Genomic DNA, 15,191 nt, shown 5'->3' on the forward strand with positions numbered 1-15,191 from the left:
GGTGGCTAAAGGCACTGCGGATGTGTGTCCTTGCGGGTCAGCCCGCCACCGGCCGATCCGGAGGCATTCGTGCATTTTGATACGTGCGCGACAGAGGAGGCCCCAGCCCTGGAACATGGTGTGTTTATCTATGTCACAGTCTATCGGTGACTGACTGTGAAGGGGGAGGGGTGGTGTGTATGTGAGGGGGGGGGGGGTGTTTTTGTTTCCATGGTACCCCCCAGCTCGCTCTCTCTCTCTCTCTCTCTCTCTGGGTCCCTGGAAGAGGCGCAAACTCAAACCACACTGTGCACTGAGATTTCGGTCTGGCCTCGCCTGCAGGGAGATGGCAGTCAGGATCAGTGTGCACTCCCTGGGTGGTCTGGCCCGCCAAATGCTTGCGATCTTAACCGACGTAATCCGACTGGCTTGTTTAAGGGAAGTGAGAGTGATTTACAAGAGCTGCCGTGACCAGGAGTAGGAAATCAGGGAATCGACTCGGGGCTGGAAGTCTGTGGTAGCCTCCTGAATCTGCTTCTGTCTCAAATTTCTCTTCTCGTTATCGCCTGTGTGGTGCAACCTTCAGTGTCGAGCCTGAGTTGTGGGGATGAAGAACCCACAGTGCAACAGGGTTAGCAGATCCCCGCTGGTTTGTGGAGTCTCACACGTGCATTGGCAGGGCTACCATTCCAACTGGCCTAACTTTGTGCAGTACTCTGCTTTAACTGTGTGATCTGCCTTCAGCACAAGATTTGATGGTATGTGCCCAAACGTGTAAACACTCGTGTAAAAATTCAAATGTGCGTGTAGGTGCAGCGACTCCCACCGCACGAACCTGTTTCAAAGCCCTCGGTTCCAACACCACGCCGAGGCCTGTGTAGTGTAGTTAACAGATCTATGTTAAGGCTCACCGAGGACTCGGGTTCATGCACACACACCTGGCTTCCATTTCCTCCCACCGTGCAACAAGAAGCCATATCTTTACCCTGGAGCCGCACCGGGTGTGCTGCTGCTGCTAGCCTGCTCTGCACGAGCATGGGAGGGGGGCTCTCGCGTGACGGCTCGGCTCAGAGTCTACCGTTTCCAGGCAGGAATGATGCCACCTGCATGTAGCCAACAGCTTGTAAATAACCACGAATGGAAGGATATGAGAACATAAAGAGGCTCATTACAGGGCTGTGGAGATGATGAGTACCAGACTGTAGAAGAGGCTGAGCAGATCCAAAACCAGGTCTTAGGGTCAGAAATAGAACCAGAACCAGGTCTCGGGGTCAGGCTCGGTTTGTGTAATCCATTGTTTACTGTATATATTGTTTATTAACAACGTGGAAACCGCATGTACTGTTTTGGATCAGTCTTAAAAAGATTAAAAGGGTCCTTTTAAAAAAATACAATTTTAAGGTTTGGCTAAAGTGAGTTTAGAAACACACACGTGTGTATACCTACACACAAAAAAACCCATACATTTATGCATAATATATATTAAGTCACGCACAAACTACATACACAATGTTTTTGGATACTTTGCCTGTTATGAGAATTTCTGTAATAATATTTTTGCATTATAGAGGAAAAGAGCCTAACCCTAACCCTTAGGCGGGGTTTGCCTAATTTAGTTTAATTTTCTTTTTCCAAATTACTGTGAAATGCACATATTGAAAATCTTTTTGAATATCTTAGAAGAATGCTGGGAAAACTGACAGAAAACAAACTGTCCTTGGTTTCATTTCACTGACTATATTTCTGAGTCTAAATGTAACGGCCAAGGTTGTGTAACCCTGCTGTATGATGGAGGTGTCCCGTCCCAACACAACAGACAGAGGCCTGACTCATGTCAGACTCACACTGTGCTGTTTGTTTCTGTTGGCCAGCGAGCCGTTCCTGTTTGTCTACATATGAGCTCCGCACACGCATGTGTAAACCCCTGATGGGACGCTCTATCTGATGCACGTCCTCGACAGCATTTACCATCGTTAGACGAAAAGCAAACTCGTATGTTTAGCTGGATATAAAAACGTAAATGTCTGTGCAGCTGCGGGTGTCCGTTTGACTGCCGGCGGAGCGTGAGGGGTCCCTTCACGCGGTGCACGTCGTGGGTACAGTTTGCTGAAGTCACCTGCCAGACGGTAAACTCCGGTTGTGCTGTCACTGCGCGATTGGCAGGGTGGTCCCAGTTTTCCAGATACTCAGAGTTTTGTCTGTTCCACGGAAGGAATGTAAAGGTGACTAATAAATGTTTGGATAGGGGGAGCTTTCACTGAGCGCATTCTGTATGCTGTGAAAACACAGCAAAGAAGAAAAAAAAAAGTGTTGATGGAGGATATAAATGTATTTCCAGCTCCTTTAAAATCACTGTTGACTCGTTTTTTGTTTTTTTTGACTGAATCTTTCTCTGCGCCGTAGTGCAGACGGGACTGCTACAGCCTGTGTGCTGTTATTTCAGTATTCCAGGGAAGCTCATCTCCTGGCCAGAGAAAACAAAACCAGGCCACATTCCCAGAGTGAAATTTGCTGTTACATCGGAGGTCTGTGGATTGGGGTTTGAGCCATGTCCGCTGACTGAGGGGAACTGGGTGGAGGGCTATCTGCAGTAGTAGAGAATGAAAATGACCGGTGTGAACTTTATCCAGCAGCATTTAACACTGATAGCAAAGTGTTGTCTTTTCTGGCATTAAATGCTACATTTGAACAAAGATCAATACATATAACACATAAATTATATCGCAAACATCACAAACGTATGTCAAATGTAGCCATTGTTTGGTTACTAATTTATGGGTTTTATGGACAGTCATCCAGACTTATTATGACTCAGTTAATTTGCATTAATAAAGACGTAAACTCATCTATTTTACTAATACTACTACCATTTATTTATATATTTATTTATTGTTGTTATTATTATTATTACTACTACTACTACTGTTGTACGTCTTATTATAGCTGTCCAACACTGCACCAAAATGAGTCATGAAACGTAGGAACGTTTATTTTTACCCACCTAGGAACTAAAGTTATTGGTTCACGTTTCCCTACACGGCGTTTGGAAGTAACGCGCGAATGTTATCACGTTAGCTAGCTAGCTAGCTAGCGAGATGCTGTCATATTGAAACACACCTTTTAAAGTTCGTGTACAGTCTCAGACATTCGTAGAGCTTTCTCTAAATCCTTTACCCGGACACCCTGTAGTCGGTTATCGCTGTTGTTTAGGTCTCAACGTTAGCTCAGAGCCCGCCACCAAACGCTGCTAGCTAGCTAGCTGAACTGACACTCCAAAGAGGTACGTTTTCTGCCTTCATAACTCTCTAACTTACATTCTGCTTTTACAGCCTCTAGTTGCGCTGCATTTATTGAACGCTTTACATAAGATGTAAGTAATTAACGGTTAACAGGAATGCTTTGCTGGCTAAGCTGAGCTTGCCCTGCTGCAGCATCTGTCGCGTCATTACTGACCAGCTTCGGACTTACTGAGCCACAGCAGACCAAAGACGAGGGTTTGTCAAGCACTACGATCATTTGGGGCGTTTTTAATGCGCGAACGTGTGCAAAGCGGGCAAGAATGTATTTCAGTTGATCCTAGATTCACTGACCTATCTGCCGTCTGTCCATTTGCTTTATTATTAAAGTCTTTCCAAATGTTATGACCTGATGCCGATGGCCATTCAGGACAGATTCCCCTTCTTGGGCCTGCACCAGGCAGAGTGTCTGATCCCTAAACACAGGAGTGTGGGCTGCCCTGTAACCCGCGCCTCACCCAGCACATCTAGTGGCGTGGTGATGTTTAACTATGACACGTGTGAGGCAAAGTTATGCACAAAATTAGCAGCGTACTGTTTATGGCAAAGGTGAAAATCTATAAGAGACCAACAAAGCTGATTGGCAAAATAGGCTTGGGAAAAAGGTAAACGGAATTAGCCTAGTTAGGATCCTTTCTGCATATGAAATCGGTTGTTTGGTTGGGCTGCCCCAGTACAACAACCCCCAACTGCTGCCCCCTCACCCCCACCCCAACAAAAACACATGGCCACACGGCACATTTGGCAAAGTTGTGCACGTTGTCATCTGGCTGTGCTGGGTCAAGTAAGTTTTGGACAGTAGAGCCTAAAACCAGGATTTCTTTACAGAATGATAGTCATTTTGGTTAAAAAGACCTATTATGTGAATGGTTCATGTAAATTTAGCACTGGTGCTCATTACATCGACTAATGGCAGCATAATGTGCCTTTATCCTATAATCCATGTTGTTATTCCCGTGTAAAGTTCATGATGATCATTCATTTGACATATCGCCAAATAGGCCTACAGTTTGTGGTCGTGTGCTTCAGTGGGGGTCGTGTAGGATTTCCCCGTCACACTGTTTGCAGACAAGAGAATGATTAATCAGGGGAAACTGACATTTGAGTGACCCAGTAAAGTTTTCACACCTGCTATAGGCAAATGTAACCTGCCTTTTGTTCTCTTTTACGTGGCCACGTTTGCCAAAAACAAACACCCCAGGAACACACTGATTCATTTCATCATCTGCTTTTTAGCAAAAAGTATTTTTTTTGCAGAATGTACCAAAGGCTTTTTCATGTCACATGTGCAGCAAAAGGGCAAAGCTGGCTTTTCAGTTTTCTGTTGTGAGAAGTCATGAATAAGACACCAGTCTCATAGCTGGTGTGGTACAACACATGTCTAGCTTGAGGTCTTTAACCATAAAGGTGAGAAAAATGCATATTGCCAAATTGTGTAATTTTCCTTCTTTCTGAAGACACATGCAGGTCTGATTGATTCAACAGACTCGCAAGCTCTGTTCTCAAGCGTCTGTCTAGATCGCTGGTATCCAGATCCAGTCCTGGATTTTGTAATCCCTTGTAATTGAATAAATGATTAAAGTAACTGATTGTCCCCTGTGTCATCACACCTGACTCCCAGAAAAAGGGAGGGTGGAAAACCTGAAGGACTGAGATGGGAATACCTCTTGTCTAGATGGCGGGAATTCAGCAGTTTTGCAGTACAGCGGCAGCATTGAAAGTTTGGTGTTTGCTTCTCTTCTGGGTAGACGTGAAGGATGGAGTTGCAGGCGGTGGTGATGGCGGCTGGTGGAGGATCCAGAATGATGGACCTCACGTACAACACCGCTAAACCTTTGCTTCCCGTGGGGAACAGGCCGCTGATCTGGTATCCACTCAACCTGCTGGAGAGGGCAGGCTTCGAAGGTACATACTCAGCAGTGAACCATTACGGATATGCTACATTATGTGACATCATCGTGCCGAATGTTGCATTAAACACATCATCAATCTCCTGTGTGAGTCGCTTTTTCCATAGAATTTGTTCATCATGTTGACATGTTGCTGTGCTTCTCTCGGGGCTTCTGAATGCACTTTTGAGGTCAAGGTCTTCTTCATAGCTTTAACATGCTTGTCACATAGCAAGTGCAACAAAAAGTCTTCTGTTTATTGATTATGATTGATTAATCATAATACTGATATTGTATGAGCTGCATTTGGAGTAATTTGGCTATAGTATCCCACAAATAAAGCACAAATGGCTATAAAAGTCTACAGGTCACTAGAAATATCTAAGGCCTTACCTACAGTTTGATCAGAAATCATTCTTGTAATGCATACTTTATTTTGCATTCTGGTGCATACATGAAGCAAAGTGAAAATGGAAAGCTGTGGATGAGAGAGAGAGAGAGACTCTTCATGTGAGCTGCAGACAGAGTGACTGAGCCTCTTCACGTGAGCTGCAGAGAGAGGGAGAGCCTCTTCACGTGAGCAGCAGAGAGAGGGAGAGCCTCTTCACGTGATCAGCAGAGAGAGAACGAGCCTCTTCACGTGAGCAGCAGAGAGAGAGAGAGAGAGAGAGAGAGAGAGCGCGAGAGCGAGAGCGAGCCTCTTCACGTGAACTGACTGTACTTCAGTGCTCATTCTGCAGCAGGGCCATAGCTAATGTCCCAAATATTGAGGTGGATAGGCCAGGAACTGTGTTCAGTGGCTAATTTGTATAAATTACTGTATTATTTCTCTTCTGGGTTGATGTTCCGTCTGGACCCTGGGAGCACATAAAGTCACATTGTCACTATATAAATGACATAACCAGGCTTTAATTTAATGGATGGGGTGTGGTGAGAATCTGTAGGTACAGCAGAAAAGTTTAAAGAACAGTGTCACTCTATGAAATAAATGGTCTGTAAGGTTAAACCTGTTTTGAGTTTGACAGAGGATGTTTAGAGACTATATGCCCTTCAGAGGTGAGCACTGGGCTTCATGTACCTTTGATCAATTTAATGGCACCTAGAGTTCTGCTACTGGACATCACTGACATCTGCTTTCCAAGCCCCCCTCCCCTTAGATTGCAATCATCGCTGCCATCTCTACTTTTCTAGCCCCTCCCCCATACTGTCATCATCACTGTTTCTCTAGCCCCGCCCACTAGATGGCATCAATACCATTTCTGCTTCTCTAGCCCCTCCCCCATACTATCATCACTGTTTCTCTAGCCCTGCCCACTAGACTGCATCAATACCATTTCTGCTTCTCTAGCCCCTCCCCCATACTTCCATCATCACTGTCTCTCTAGCCCCTCCCCCATACTGCCATCATCACTGTCTCTAGCCCCTCCCCATACTGCCATCATCACTGTTTCTGTAGCCCCGCCCACTAGACTGCCATCACTGTTTCTCTAGCCCCTCCCCATACTGTCATCATCACTGTTTCTCTAGCCCCGCCCACTAGACTGCATCAATACCATTTCTGCTTCTCTAGCCCCTCCCCCATACTGCCATCATCACTGTTTCTCTAGCCCCTCCCCCATACTGCCATCATCACTGTCTCTCTAGACCCTCCCCATACTGTCATCATCAGTTTCTCTAGCCCCGCCCACTAGACGGCATCAATACCATTTCTGCTTCTCTAGACCCTCCCCATACTGCCATCATCACTGTCTCTCTAGCTCCTCCCCCATACTGTCATCATCAGTTTCTCTAGTCCTGCCCACTAGACTGCATCAATACCATTTCTGCTTCTCTAGCCCCTCCCCCATACTGCCATCATCACTGTCTCTCTAGCTCCTCCCCCATACTGTCATCATCAGTGTTTCTCTAGCCCCGCCCCCTAGATTGCCACCACTGCCATTTCTGCTTCTCTAGCCCCTCCCTTCTCCTCACCCTGGAGACTCATTAGCTATTCCTGCTTCTACCGTCATGATAAATGCGGTGTGACATGGCAGAGAGTTTAAGAATTTGTCCCTAATTTGAGTGAACTAATTGTGAACATCCTGCCATTCTCACTAAGATCCAGGACTGTAGTAGAAGTCTCTACTGCTTTCTTCAGATTCCCCCTCTGGAAGTAGCTTTTAAAAGCTAAGTAAGACATACATACTCAGGGAATGAGTTTTATGGGATTGATGATAAATGTTATTGTCTAATGCCATTGGTATGGCGTTTGTGATTCTGGCCTTCGGCATGCCCTGCAGTGCAGAGTGTACCTCTGTGTGTGGCACGGTACACAACGTTAAAGACCCACAAGTGAGCCAGCAAGACCCTACAATTAGCTTTTACAAGTCCTAGATCAAACTACAGTGTGTAAACAGTGTTGTGAGAAAACACTTATATACTTAAGCAGGATTCTCAGAGAGCCCCTCCCCCCAACATTTGGCCTAAGTTGAGGGCTTTTGGCAAATGATTCACAAAGACTCTCTTGAAAGTGTGAGACACATTTTGATTAGGGTTTGCCTAATAGTCTGTGATGTAATGTTTCAAAATGTTCATTTGGTGTTTTAAACTTAAAATAGCAGACGTTTTGTTTCCTCCAAACCCTACCCTCTCAGCCTTTATGTCAGGGTGGCGCTCGATGAAGGAGCAGGTTTATCAGTTGCCCAGCTAGAACGAAGGAATGTTGGACACTTTTCAAAGGTTGCTTCTTAGGACCAGAGCGGTGGGAACATAGAATAACAGTCTTAATTAAACTACTGTAGTCCTGTGATTTACAAGGCATTTAATCAGATCTGTGGTTCATCCCTTCACGCCACTCACTGTGGCCATTTGCTAATAATTTATTCCCACAAAAGGTGAAAACCTACAGGACTCTTACAGGCCTGAGAATAACTGGAAAGAATTGTTCAACAGAGAGACAGTCCGAGACGTACTTTAAAACTGTTTAGACGGGAAAGAACCCGCAAGGTGTTCTATGGAAAATAGTCACCAGACCTCTCACAAGTTTCTGATTCCTGAGGGATGAACTGCTGAAGAGGACTAGAACATCTTACCGGTTCAAAATTACTTCTAGAAGAACTTGCCTTGATATACCAGGAACACACCTTGCTCAAATGTTGAATAAGTCAGTTAGTTGTAATCATTTGTTTTGTGTCAATAAACATATTACTGTCTGTTATCTCTTGGAAAATGTCTATTTGTTCCATATTTACATCGTTATTGTTGCTTCTGAACGTTTGGGCTGTTACTGCACTTCTTTGGAGTAGTGAAATGCTGATGTATGTCCCGTTTCAGAGGTGATAGTGGTGACCACGAAGGATGTCCAGAAGGCCTTGAGCACAGAGCAGCGTCTGAAGCTGGACGTGAAGATGAAGATGGACGTGGTGTGCGTTCAGGAAGATGCCGACATGGGCACAGCTGATGCCTTGCGCCACATCCAGCAGAAGATCAAGGTGAGTTTGAGTTTGTGCAAAGGCACAGCACTGAGCCCTGAGTAACACCCACACTCTCATCCCCCAGGCTCACGCTTGGAGAAGTCAGAATGGTAACATAATCCCTGATTCCCAGAATTAGGGGATTTTATCCACATAAGTGGAGTAATGAGGTCATTATATGACAGTTGATCTGACCTTTTGATCTCACGTCCTCTAAAAATATTTTCAGTTCAGTCTGATGTCCCATTATGTTTGATTTGGATTGAACCTGTCAAGGTGTTGCAATTTCAGAATTAAAAAATTGTGTTTGCCTTTGTTGGAAGTGAGAGCTTCAGTACTAAGTGGTCCAGTGACACACCAGGCTTGGTGAGTTTGCACGTCAACTCACTAAAACAGCCGAGATAAAACTTTTAATGCTCCCAGTCTTTGTTTTCAGATTTGGGCTTTGAAAAAGGGAGGAGTAACTATTTGAATAAAGAGTACACTTTTGTGTGTGTGCACATCTGGGTGGGTGTGCATGATACCTCAGTGCAGGTGGGTGAGTGAGTGTGGACCTCACTTGACTCCCACGTGGGCGAGGTTTGTGGCAGCATGTTGCCCTGATGTGGCCAGTGAGGTTGAATGAGTGGTGGGTGTTGAGGCTTGCTGCAGACTCCACCTGCGTATGCTGCTGACTCTGTCCCTGTATGCTTTTGAGTCCACCCCTGTACCATGCTGACTCCGCCCCCTGTACCCTGTTGACTCCGCCCCTGCATGCTGCCTCATTTTACCTCCTGAAAACCGTGCACAGCCCAGTAGCCAGAAACGGCCGCTCCACCCAGGCTGGCATACGCGAGACTTCGCAGGCAGCCGTGGGGCATGTGGGCATGGACACAGGCAACATCCAGGTGGGTGTTGTGAGATATCAGGCCGCTGGAGGGCGTCGTCACGTCTGTTTGCTCTGTGATCATCGCGTTGGGCTGGCGGTTAGAGCACGCGTTTGCCATCTGGAAGACCCGATGCCTTTTGTCTTTTGTACAGCAGGCAGTGACTTTTTTGTTCTGCTTTTGCTGACCTGAGGTCAGAAATACTTATTATTCACAGCGTGTGTGTGTGTGTGTGTGTGTGTGTGTGTATACACACATCCATCTCACTTGCCAGTGTGTAAGGCTTCTGTGGAAATGTGAACGTCAGAGTGAGGGATGGTAAAAACACGTGTCAAAGCACATCACAGGAGATTAACTCCGCCATAATAAACCCCAGTGCACTGGAAAGAGAACGTTCCGGAAGAGGGCCTGCCAGAGCACGCTAGCCCCAACACAGATGCGTTCGTTTCTAATCCTGGAGAGAAACGAGAGATTAAAAACCCAGAGCTCCAGAGCGCCGTGTGCTGAGAGACAGCAGCTGCCAACAGGGGCTTCAAATCCCGGTTTATTGTACGGCGCAAACAGGCTGGTGGCCTGCCACCCTCAGCAAACAGCACACACAGAATGGCGGCGCGTGACAGGCACTCCCTCGCTAGGCCATGGTCGGCTGCGTGCTGATGCATTAAGTCAGTGTTTGCGCAGAGACGCAGTAATCTTGTGCTATGTAGCGTTCTGCCAGGTCTCGTCAGCAATGGGCCAGTAGGTTTTCAGAATGTGCGTACCCATCTCTCCCACAGAAACCGCTCTCCACTAGCTTTGTTTGCGACCTTGTGGCCTTCGTTTTCAGATATTTAGTCTAAACCTGGGCAGAATGTCTGTAATTTAATTTTATGTTTTGTTGTATAGCCAAATGACACCTTTAAAATGTATGTACATTATGGAGCCTAATAACCTGGGTAAAGTAATAACTTACTTCCTTACTTCTTGTATCTTTGCTGATGTAACACTGTGTGAATGTGTTTTGAAGGAGTTAGGCGCAATCAAGCCTGCCTTTGGCAGACAAGTGTGATATGGCCGTCTTCTTTTCTTCCTGCCCTCCTACATGTGTGAGACACTCCCCTCCCCCTCTCTTCCTCCCCTCTCCTCCCCTCTTGGGTGGTCTCACCTGGCACTCTCTCAGAGCCTGAGGTTATTCAGTCAGGCAGAACCTCAGCAGTGAGTGGGTGGCCTGACCCCCCCCACACCCACACACACACTCACACTCACACACACACACACACACACACACACACACACACACACACACACACACACACACACAGTCTGCTCTGTTAGCTGCACATACGTCTCCAAGCTGCTGAAAGGTCGCACCAATGGCATCGATGTCATCCAACAGCTGACTCCACGCTCGCCCCGCGGCACTTGGAGCCCCGTGACCCGGCTGGGTCACCCCAGGCAGCACCCCCACGCCCCCTTCACAGTCAGGGTGGGGGGCACGGCTAATGGCGGGCCTCAGCCATCCAAACCGGGCCCCGTGAAGGAAATGGCAGCATGGGCCTGCAGTATGAGAAGAGTTAATCGTGATAGACTGGGAGTGTGTGTGTGTGTGTGAGTGTGTGTGTGTGTGTGAGTGTGTGTGTGTGTGAGTGTGTGTGTGTGTGAGTGTGTGTGTGTGAGAGTGTGAGAGTGTGTGTGTGAGAGTGTGTGTGTGTGTGTGTGCACCCTTATTACTCAGCGAGACACGCAGCTCTCTCATACACACACACACACACACACACACACACACTCTCACACACACACTCACACACACACTCTCACACACACACATTTATTTAATCACAGCTCTGGGATGAACAGACCAGACGGTAAGCAGACAGAAACAATGGCAGCAGCGTGTGAGATTTATCACTGGCTTCTCCCTGTTCTTCTGGACTTGCTCACGCACGTGTGTACACACACACGCACACGCGCGCGCTGGCTGGCCCGTGTGCAGTGTTTATGGAGGTGAAGTTATCTTCCTGTTGTTCCTGCTGCTTGTTGTCCTGTTGTGAGTCCTGCTTCTGTTGTGACTGTTGTCAAGGGAAATACATGAGGGGGCAGGGGGTTGTTCTTACGCCGAAGAGACTTTCGGGAGCACGGCGCAGGTGTGGCTGGTGTAGTTGCTACTCTATAGCGTACAACACACTGACGAGGGCAGATGGGGTAGATAGGACAGATATATCCTCAGTGTCAGAATAAATCCCACACCCTACTGACAGATCAAAACAGAGACCACCCAGTTTGATGTGCGCAGTATTGGACCAACAGATCTGTACATACTGCAGATTCTTTGTATGTCGTTCTCCTAATGTTAATCTTTTACGACCTTTCACAATATATCAATATTTTGGCATATTATTATTGTGAGTGGTGTTTCACTTTCTTTCAGCTTTGTGAGAATGAGTAAGCGGATTATGTGGTATTGTCATCACTAGCTCTGCTTCTACCCCACCCTACCCACACCTTCTCTCCACCCGTGGCAGACGGACCTCCTGGTGGTGAGCTGTGACCTGATCACGGACGTTGCGCTCCACGAGGTTGTGGACTTGTTCCGCGCGCACAACGCCATGCTGGCCATGCTGATGAGCAAAGCACATGAGTTCACAGAGACTGTCCCCGGGCAGAAGGGCAAGAAGAAAGGAGGTATTTACCCCCCCCCCCCACAAACACACACACACACACACACACACTTACTCACACACTCACTCACTCTCTCACACACACACACACACATGTACACACACACACTCACACACACACACTCACACATATACACACACACTCACACATATACACACACACACACACACACACACCCCAAGCCTGACAGTTAACCCAGCGCTTTGGGTTGGATGTGTTGGCATGTGTGAAGCCCATTTCCACCTCTGTAAATGAGCACTGCCTGTCCGCTCACGAACGGGACCCAGGACATGCCTGCCTGCTGCCGTGTATTGTGAGCGTGTGCCGACAGATCGATGTTTTGGCTTGGGACAGGTGAGCAGCGGGACTTTGTGGGAGTGGACCGCACGGGAAAGCGGCTCCTGTTCATGGCCAACGAAGCCGACCTGGAAGAAGGCCTCGTCATCAGGAAGTACGTAATGCGCAAGTAAGTTCCTGCTCTGCTTCGGTTTCATTCTGTCCAGGCATTATAGATAAGGAAGAGTGATTCAGATACAATACGATTAAGAAGATGGTAACACTATATATTTAGACTAAATATCACAGTGCTGATATTTATCGTTGTGAATGCAGTGGGTTTGAAAACATCAAGTCATGTCAACTGGTAATAAGTGTTTTTTCACCACTGTTTGTCCTTTTATGTTAAGATAGATATTAGTCCTTTAGAATGCGGTTAAACAAATATTTGGTCTTGTCCTGCATCAGGTGCACATGGCCAGTTACCGCAGACACTAGTTTTGACTCTAAAAACATGCCGTTAGACTGGAATCAGTACTGGAAAACACTGGAAAATGATTGTGCGTAGTAACTAACCGTAGGGTACTGATGGAGTAGATGGAGATTAGCTTCAAAATCAATGGAATATCTATTTAACAGTAATTATGAGTTTTGCTTTTCTCTCAGTCATATGCGAGTATCTGTCGCATTATTTGTTTTTCTGAAGCATGCTGATAAATTGGACACAATACAGCAAGAAGATTATTGCTGTGTTTAAAAGATTGAATGTTATGACATTTAAAATTCATCATTTACTTTATTATTATTATTATTATTATTATTATTAATAAATAAAATAAACTATTTCAGAAGTTAATTAATTTAAGGAAAAAAATAACAATTGATCTATATTGTAAAGTAAATAAAATACGAATAAAATATTTTTACTAAATACAAGAATACTATCCTGAATAAATCAGGAAAGTAGACAGTAAAAGTTTTTTTTAATGCAAGTTAAATTTTACTAGTGATTTGGTTGAGTAAGTCTTCTAATGGAGTAGTACCCAGTCTGCCACTACTTAGTCTGTGTGGTTTTAATTAGTTCATGACCCCATTGTTTCCCGTTTACGACTCCCTGTAATTTTCCTTTTAGGAAACCTGCAATTGGCCAGTGTTTGTGGAGGCACTGACGATACCACAGTGTATCATGATAATAACACATCGTCATATCGCACATCCCTCGAATATACCCAGTCATCCTTATCCACCCGTGCGCTGGCTTGGTGGACTAAACATAGTTAAATTGTCTTGATAATTGGCTAGTAATGATCGTATCCCATGGTAACGTTTGTTTAATTGTCCTGCCCTACTAATTCCTTCCGGATTTGCTGTGTGTGTCAAAGCCAGTCACAGGTTCACCCTCCATCCGTACTTTACACCAGCGGAAGACGCATTTACACTTACACTTACGTTTTATGTCATTTGGTGGACTTACAGAAGTGTAAGAAATGCCCATGCTAGCATATAAAAGTGTGGACACCACGCAGGGAAAGGATTAAGGCTGTATTTAAAAGATTGTCAATACTATGATATTTAAATTTAATTTAAAATTAAAATTTGATATTTAAAATTAATTTTTTACAAAAATGAAGTATTAAGAAGTAGGCAAAAATCTAACAATTGATAAACTGTATCCAAAAGTAAATAAGGTATGAACAAAATGGTATTCTAATTTTATTAAGTAAAATTATCTTGGCTAAAACTGGTAAGAAGACAGTAAAGAGTGATTTTTTAATTTTTTTCTCTTTTTCTCAGTGAAGAGTCTTCAGTGTTCATCTGAACACAGTGTCTCGGCTGTAGGCAAGTTCATTTGGCCACCCGCGTGTCTTTGTGTCTGGAAGGATGGTGGTTCAGGCTTAGTATTAGAGGCTCAAAGGGAGCGTGTAACAGAACAGGTGATTAGTGCTTTAGGTACCTGGGAGCTGGTCCAGTTTTGTCTTGGTAGACGAGTGTCAGTGGTTTAAATCTGATGTGAGGAGCCAGTGGAGGGGGCGCAGGGAGGTGGGAGAAAGTCGAGCGATTTGAAACGAGTCATGCAGCTGTATTGTGGATGAGTCGTAGAACAGAGGGCAAGGCCATCCAGGGACAAGTTGCAGTGGTTCAATCTTGGGATGTCAAGAGGTCGAGCACCTGAATGTCCTCCGTGGAGAGAAATGGATGGGTTTTCCTGATCTTGTAGAGGAGGAACCCCCATGACCAAGTCAAGGTACCACCAGAAGATGACGAAATCTTGTTCTCCAGAGTTACCTCGAGGCTGTGTGCTTGGTCAGTTGGAGTTATCCAAGAGTTCTCTGTTGAGTTCCTGAGGTCTTGTGGAGAAAGGAAAAGATGATGTCTTGGCAGCACTCACATCAAAGGAGAACTTTGCTAGAACGCCACAGTGAGGAAGCAGAACGGACACGGAAATCAGTAACGAATACAGAACACTTGGGTCAGAGCAAAGAAGACCAACTTTTGCAGCACAGGATCTTTATTACCAAGTAGAGAATATATCCAAGACAGAAAACTCAAATTTTGAACTGGACATATCAGAGTAAGCTCTACCCTCAATTCACACCGTAACGGAACTGTGAAACCACACTGGACTACACACCTCAGACAATGTGCCACTTAACGAACTAATTCAAACTAATTACCTATTCTAACTAATTAACTATTCTATCTAATGAACTATTCCAAGAAGCATCTACCGACCAGTACTGAGCGTGGAAACACCCTGAACAAGTCAGAACCAGG

At 45.6% G+C, this 15,191-nt stretch overlaps 1 protein-coding gene across 1 annotated transcript in view; it reads left to right on the top strand.

Moving 5' to 3' along the window:
• The first annotated feature begins 3,005 nt into the window (after positions 1-3,005).
• Positions 3,006-15,191, top strand: part of eif2b3 (eukaryotic translation initiation factor 2B, subunit 3 gamma) — a 34,575-nt gene continuing 22,389 nt past the window's right edge. Inside the window, exons 1-5 of the mRNA XM_027030261.3 lie at positions 3,006-3,259; positions 5,024-5,180; positions 8,477-8,634; positions 11,984-12,143; positions 12,495-12,606. Of these exons, the coding sequence (XP_026886062.3) occupies positions 5,033-5,180; positions 8,477-8,634; positions 11,984-12,143; positions 12,495-12,606 (578 nt within the window). The 5' untranslated portion in view covers positions 3,006-3,259; positions 5,024-5,032. The remainder of the gene's footprint in view (positions 3,260-5,023; positions 5,181-8,476; positions 8,635-11,983; positions 12,144-12,494; positions 12,607-15,191) is intronic.

Source organism: Electrophorus electricus, chromosome 20, assembly GCF_041902795.1.
Source record: "Electrophorus electricus isolate QZ-2024a chromosome 20, ASM4190279v1, whole genome shotgun sequence".
Classification (NCBI taxonomy): Eukaryota; Metazoa; Chordata; class Actinopteri; order Gymnotiformes; family Gymnotidae; genus Electrophorus; species Electrophorus electricus.